This window comes from Aotus nancymaae, unplaced genomic scaffold (assembly GCF_030222135.1).
Source record: "Aotus nancymaae isolate 86718 unplaced genomic scaffold, 86718_ANA_hifiasm-v0.15.2.pri h1tg000076l, whole genome shotgun sequence".
Lineage (NCBI taxonomy): Eukaryota > Metazoa > Chordata > Mammalia > Primates > Aotidae > Aotus > Aotus nancymaae.
In genome coordinates this window covers 15,572,475-15,579,296 of record NW_026988491.1, presented here as the reverse complement: position 1 = coordinate 15,579,296, position 6,822 = coordinate 15,572,475, and the positions used below count along the sequence as shown (strand labels likewise).

At 49.9% G+C, this 6,822-nt stretch overlaps 1 protein-coding gene and 1 pseudogene across 1 annotated transcript; both read left to right on the top strand.

The window, feature by feature from the left end:
• Positions 1-3,449: 3,449 nt before the first annotated feature.
• LOC105733971 (caldesmon-like) lies at positions 3,450-5,705 on the top strand. The gene has a single exon (XM_064368343.1). The coding sequence runs from the start codon at positions 3,629-3,631 to the stop codon at positions 4,616-4,618; it is 990 nt and encodes a 329-aa protein (XP_064224413.1). The 5' UTR covers positions 3,450-3,628; the 3' UTR covers positions 4,619-5,705.
• Positions 5,706-5,753: 48 nt separating this feature from the next.
• Positions 5,754-6,507, top strand: LOC135271312 (uncharacterized; annotated as a pseudogene).
• Positions 6,508-6,822: the final 315 nt, after the last annotated feature.

The window sequence follows — 6,822 nt, the reverse complement described above, 5'->3', positions numbered from 1 at the left end:
TTCAGGGTAGCATTTATTTTCCCACCACCACTGATCCTAAATTGGGAAAAGTAATTTCCCCCAGAGGAAATCAGGATACTGCGAGCAACAAGGAAGGGATGCTAAGTGGTCAAACAAGAATACATGTATTCAATACAGTGTTCATTAAATGTTTGATAATGAATGGAAGGATAGGCAGATCCAAGTATCTCATAGGAAGAAAGAAATCAAGCCGACTGCAGGTTATATCACTCCCTCGCACATTCAGGGAACTTAATGTCTTCACTCCAGAGATGGGGTTGTTTAAAATAAGTTCTTTCTTTTTCTTTTTCTTTTTGAGACTGAGTCTCACTCTATTGCCCAGGCTGGAGTGCAATGGCATGATCTTGGCTCACTGCAACCTCTGCCTCCCAGGTTCAACTTATTCTCCTGCCTTAGCCTCCCAAGTAGTTGGGATTACAGGCATGCACCACCACACCCGGCTATCTTCTTCCTGTTAATTACTTTTGAGCAATTCCCCAATACTGTCCTTACTTGCATCAAGAGCATGCTAGCCAGCCCTGGCACCAGGGTCAGAGTTGAGGCTGGGGCATCAGCCTCCTTTGTGAGGTGGCCTCAGTGACAGAAGGGCTATGAGGTGGCGGCTACCCTACTGTAGCTGGCTGCATCAGATGTGCCAGGCCTTCCCTCTAGCTCCCAACACCATCTTCCTGACCTAAGCTTTGCCATGTTGTTGTCACTGCTGGGTGCCTGTGCTGTGGTGGGCCCATTCCATGGCCCTGAGTGGGAGCCAGTGCAGGGCCTGCTCTCCCAGGATCACAGCTGCAGGGACCCTCAGTGCTGTGGCAACCTATTTGTCCTCTGCCTCTTTCTGGTCTGGCAGGTCCAGCACTATTGGCACCAGGTCACCAGGACCCGCTTCAGCACAAGGAATGTTATCAAGGTGAGTGGGTCTCATACACCTTCATCCTCCTTCCCTCAGCACCAAGATTGTCTCTGTTACTTGTTACAAGGACCTTTTTCTATCCCTGGTGTACCAGAAATGAATCATAGGGGAACTCATACTGCTCAGGGAGAGCAGTGGCCAAGCCCCAAACCCAGAAGTCACCCTGATCTCCTCTCTTTCCCTCACTCCACACATTCAATCCATCTGCAAGTCCCAGGGGCTCTACTTGGAAACTATCTCAAATCTGATCACTTCTCCCAACCGTACCACAGCTTCCTGGGCAGAGACACCATCATGTCTCACCTGGACCATAGCAACAGCCTGCTGCCCAGTTCTTGCTGCTTCTCTTATCCAACCACAGCCCATCCTCCATATAGTCACCATAATGGCCTTTTTCTTTCTCTTTCCTTTTTTTTTTTTTGAGATGGAGTCTCACTCTGTTGCCGAGGCTGGAGTGCAGTGGCACGATCTCAGCTTGTTGCAACCTCAGCCCCCCAGGTTCAGGCAATTTTCCTGCCTCCTGAGAAGCTAGGATTACAGGCACCCACCACCAAGCCCAGCTAATTTATTTTTATTTTTAGTAGAGACGGGGTTTCACTATGTTGGCCAGGCTGGTCTTGAACTCCTGACCTCATTATCAGCCTGCCTCGGCCTCCCAAAGTGCTGGGATTACAGGTATGAGCCACTGTGCCCAGTCAACTCTGTGGATTTCCTTCTTTTCTTTTCTTTTTTTTTTTTTTGAGACAAAGTCTCGCTCTGCGGCCCAGGCTAAAGTGCAGTGACACAATCTCAGCTCATAGCAACTTCTGCCTCCCAGGTTCAAGCAATTCTCCTGCCTCAACCTTCCTAGTAGCTGGGATTACAGGCACATGCCATCACACACAGATAATTTTTGTATTTTTAGTAGACACAGGATTTCACCATGTTGGCCAGGCTGGTCTCAAACTCCTGACCTCACGTGATCCACCCACATTGGCCTCCCAAAGTGCTAGGATTACAGGGGTGAGCCACCATGCCTAGTGGACTCTGTGGATTTCTTTCTTCTTCTTCTTCTTTTTTTTAGATGGAGTTTCACTCTGTCGCCCAGGATGGAATGCAGTGCCATAATCTTGGCTCACTGCGATCTCCGCCTCCCGGGTTCAAGTGATTCTCCTGCCTCAGCCTCCTGAGTAGCTGGGATTACAGGCATGTGCCATGATACTCAGCTAATTTTTATATTTTTAGTAGAGATGGGGTTTTGCCATTTTGGCCAGGCTGGTCTCAAACTCCTGACCTCTAGTGATCCACCCGTCTTGGCCTCCCAAAATGCTGGGATCACAGACATGAGTCACCATGCCTGGCCATTAGAACAAACTTTTAGAAACAGATCATAGCACTTAGGTACTCAAAACCCTGCAATGGCTCTTATACTTACATTATCTGTCAAACTCATAATAAAATTCACACTCCTAATCACGACTCTAAGGACCAGCATAATCTGTCCTGTGTTTGTCTCCGATCTCATCTCCCAGTGATCTCCTCATTACTGGTTTCATTCTGGCTACATGGTCTTTTTTGCTGTTCCTGTACATGTGACCTTGTTCCATCCTCAAGCCTTTGTACTTATTGTCTCCTCTGCCTATAACGCTTTCTTCAGATGTCACTTGCTTTGCTCCTTACTTCATTCAGTTCTCCAAATGTCACTTCCTCCAAGAAGACTTCCCTGACTATTCTGTCTGTATGGATTACACAAGTTAATATGTGTGCAAGGATTTTGCTTCTCTGTTCTCACCTACAGGTGCCACTGCGGAAGCGGGCAGTGCCTTCCATGAAGTGCAAAACTGTCTCTGAGCTGACTCCTGAATTCTTCTTCAGTCCTGGAAAGTTCAAGGCCCTAGATTCTCATCAATGGGCACAAAGGCAGAGATGGGGATACCGGAGGAGCCTCCAGGAATCATGGACCCAGAACCTGCTCTCTCCACAGCACCCAAGTCCGGGCCCACCTTCAGGTGTTCACACCCACTCTGAGCACAATTTTTGTACCACATCCATTTCAAGCACCTGTCTAATGCCTCAGGACAGTTGCTGGGAAGAATGGCAGGTACCTTGGTGTCTCAGAGATGGTCAGACTCACCCTGCCTTGGACATGTGCCACGAAATGGAGCAGCTGCTGCTTCACTTGCAGGAAAGGTTGGTGTCACTGGAGCCTGTCATCAGCATGAGGTCTCGCCCCACCTCCATGACCTTAACCACCTCTCTTCCAAACTTACTTTCAGCCCAGAGGCTGCAGTTCTGCTCCAGAGAGCTGTTGCCTGATCATTCTCACCAAACACTGAGAATGTGCACTTGGAAGTCCTGGAACTGCCCATCAGAGGCCTGGGAACCAGGGGGTAAAAAACAAACAGCAAGCAGAGAGGATAGTAGAGAGACCCAGGCTCCAAGGGGGATCAACCGGAGAGGGAGCAGATGGGAAGATGCTTCAGAAATGCAGGCATCTGGGGAGCAGTTCCCAGTAGACTTTGGAATGGAGGGTGATGCAGAGACTAATGTGTTGGAGTGTGCAAACCAGAGACTAGTAATAAGTGAAGCTGATGGAGAGATCTTGACACCAGGGTGGGAGAACCAGGACCGGATGGGAGTTGAGAGTAGAACCAACATTCAGGAACTAGGGAGTAGAAACCAGAGGGGGGCTGGAGGTAAGAATCCCCCGAAACCCAGGCACATATGGGAGAGAACCAAGAAGAGTTAAAATGTAAAATTGATGCAGAGACCCAAACACCTGAGTGGGAGAACCAAGATAAAAATGGAAGTGAAGATGCTATGGAGACCCAGATGTTTGAGAGGAAGGACAAGAAAGAGGCTGGAGGGGAAGATGGGGAACAGATCCAGGCTCAAGAATTGGGGAAGCAGGGTCAGACTGGAGATGAGAACGGTGAGAAGACCCAGACATTAGAGTGGGAGAAACAAGAGCAGATGAAAGGTGATGCTGATGTGGAAATTCAGACAGAAGAGGGAAGAAACAAGGACCAGGTTGGAGGTCAAGATGCTGCACAAACCCCGTCATCTGGGAGACAGAACCTAGGAGAAGTAAAAAAAGAGGATAGTGTAGAGACCCAGGCCTTGGATTGGAGAAAACAGGAATGTATTGGGAATATTACAGAGATCCAGACACCAGCATGGGAGAAGCAGGATCAATGTGGAAGTGAGAAAGCTAGGAAGATCCAACCATCTGGGGGAGAGAGCCAGAAACAATTAAGTCATGAAATTCAAGTGGGGTGGGGAAATAAGGGCCTGAGAAGAGGTGAAAATGCTAAAGAAACCCAGATATCTAGCAGGAAGCAGCTCAGGGAGATAAGAGAGAAGGACTGGGTGGTGATCCAGGCACCATGGTGGGGAAACTGGAGACAAGTAGCAAGTGAAATTGACAGAGAACTTGAGATACTATGTTGGGAGAATCAGAACTGGATTGGAGGTGAACGTAGAGCAGAAATTCAGGCATCAGAGAAGAGAGACCAGAGAAAGGAAGGAGGTGAGGATGGTACAAATATCCTGGCACCTGAGGCTGAGATCCAGGAACAATTAAACGGTGAAACTGATGTGGAGACTCATTCAGCAGGGAGGAAGAAGAATAAGCCACTTAGAGAAGAGAATGGTACAGACATTCAGTCACTAGGGAGGAGACAGGTTAAAGGTGAGGATGAAAAAGAGACCTAAGAACTTGGGGAAAAAAATCAGTGTCAGTCAGGGAGTGAATTTAGTGGAAAGTTTCACAGACCAAAGGGAAAGAATCAGGAACATATTAGAGGCAAGGATTGTGGACATGCCCAGAAATCTGAGTCAGTGAACTGGGGCAAATCAACAAGTCAAGTTGATGGAGAAACTCATTCAGAAGAATGGAAGAAGGATGAGCAGACTGGAGGTAAGAATGGGGCAGAAATTCAGATACAAGGGAAGAGAAACCTGAGAGAAGTTGGAGGGGAAGATGGTGTAAAGACCTGGGCACCTGGGAAAGAAACCCAGAGTCTGTTTGGAAGTGATCTTGGTAGAAAGATCCTTTTATCAGAGTGGAAGAGCCAGAAGCAGATGGGAAGTGAGAATGGAACAGAAATTCAGGCTCCAGTGGAGAGAAACTAGAGAGAACCTGGAGGTGAGGACAGTGTAAAGATTCAGAGACCTAAGAGAGAGAACCAGGGCCAGTTTGATAGTGAGATTGGAGACAGCCAGTCACCAGGGAGGAGGAACTGGGAGCTGACTGGAAAGGATGTTACAGAAAATCAGGCATCACAGAAGAGAAACCAGAGAAAGGCTGGAAATGAGGTTGGTATAATGATCTGGAGACTTAGAGGAAAAAACTGGAGGCTTAGAGCAAAGAACCAGAGACTGTTAAAAAGTAAAGGTAATGGAAAGACCCGTTCATCAGAGTGGAAGAACCAGGAACAGGGTGGAGGTGGGAATGATGAAGAAGTTCAAAGACAAGGGAAGAGAAACCTGAGTGGGACCACAAGTGATGATGGCTCAGAGAGCCAGGCTCCTGCTGGAGATGACCAGGGACATTTAAGAGGTGAAATTGATGAAGAGATCCAGGTACAAGGGCAAGAAAATAAGAATGAGGGTGGAGCTGAGGATGTTGCAGAATTCCAGGATATAGGAAGCCAGAGAAAGTGCACAGATCGGGATGTTGAAGGGCCCCAAGCACCAAGGGAAGGAAACAAGGACCTGGTCAGAAGAGAGGATGCTGTGAGGAACAGTCTCCAAGCTGACTGTTCTGGGGGTGAGAGACCCACAGGCAGGAAACACAACCTACCAAGGCCCCCGGCCTTCACTGGCTCTGGACATGGGACCATGGAACAGGAACAGGCAGTGGTTGTGAATAGTTTCATCTCTGCTCCCTGTCCTGAGATGGATCCTCTCCCCGACCGGGGTGAAGTCTTCTTGCTGGTAGGTGGGGAGGGAGAGCATGTGGCCAGCCAGGGCACAACCCCTGCCAGGGATCACAGAGTGGGGATCAGTCCAGCCTCCCAGCAGGCCCAACCTGAATCCTGCAGAAGACGACAAAGGGACAAAGGGGTAGATCCAGAGAAGGTCCCCAGCCTGACTCGGCAGCCCTGGAACCCTCCATCTCTGACTGCTCCCTTGGGCATGCCCTCTGCCTGTCTCTGTGTGCTGTGTGGCCCAGACCTGGAAGCTGCCATAGCTCTGGTGGGTGTTCCCACTGCCCTCACTGTCCTGCCCAAGGGGACAGTCCTCAAGAAGAACAAACAACTGCTCCTGGAGTCCCTGATGCAGAGGAGGATTGCACACCTGAAGTGGGGTCTTCCCTGGTGGATCCTGGAGTCTTATTTCCTGTTTAACTTCTTAGGATCTTGCTCATTGCCCCTTGCTGGGGCAAGGCTCCCTGGACTGAACATGGGCCAGGAGCTCCAAGCGCAGCAGGAAAGGTATTGTGAGGCCCAGATCTCCCCACCCGGCCTTAAGTCCTCAGAGAGGTTCCAGAGGGTTCAGCGCCCAGACAGAAAAAGCTCGAAACTTCCTACACAAGCCAGAGCTCTGGAGAGGAACAGACCGTACAGGTCAGAGCCGACGGGCATTTCCATCCAGCCTGAAAAGGCCAGGAGAGTCAGGCCACCAGAGGGCGCCAGAGAACCACAGGAGATCCAGAAAGCGCCTGCCAGGGCTGAGCCTCTGGCTCCCAGGACCCCCAGGCCGGCAGCGAGATCCAGGAGCTGGTGCAGCCAACAAAGGGTCAGAGACCCTCCCAGTGAGAACAGCAGGAGCTGGAAAATGATCAGGCCAGGGGTCTCCCAGCTGGCAGAAAGGGCTCCCAGCAGAGTGAGGACCTCATCCTCCAGGCCAGACTACGCCAACTGGAGGAAGGAATGTACATCCTGGGAGGCCTCTAAGCCCCCCAGACTCAAATG

Excerpts from the sequence above, each read along its gene's own strand:
- LOC105733971 (XM_064368343.1), top strand. The coding sequence starts at position 3,629 with ATGGGAGAGAACCAAGAAGAGTTAAAATGTAAAATTGATGCAGAGACC.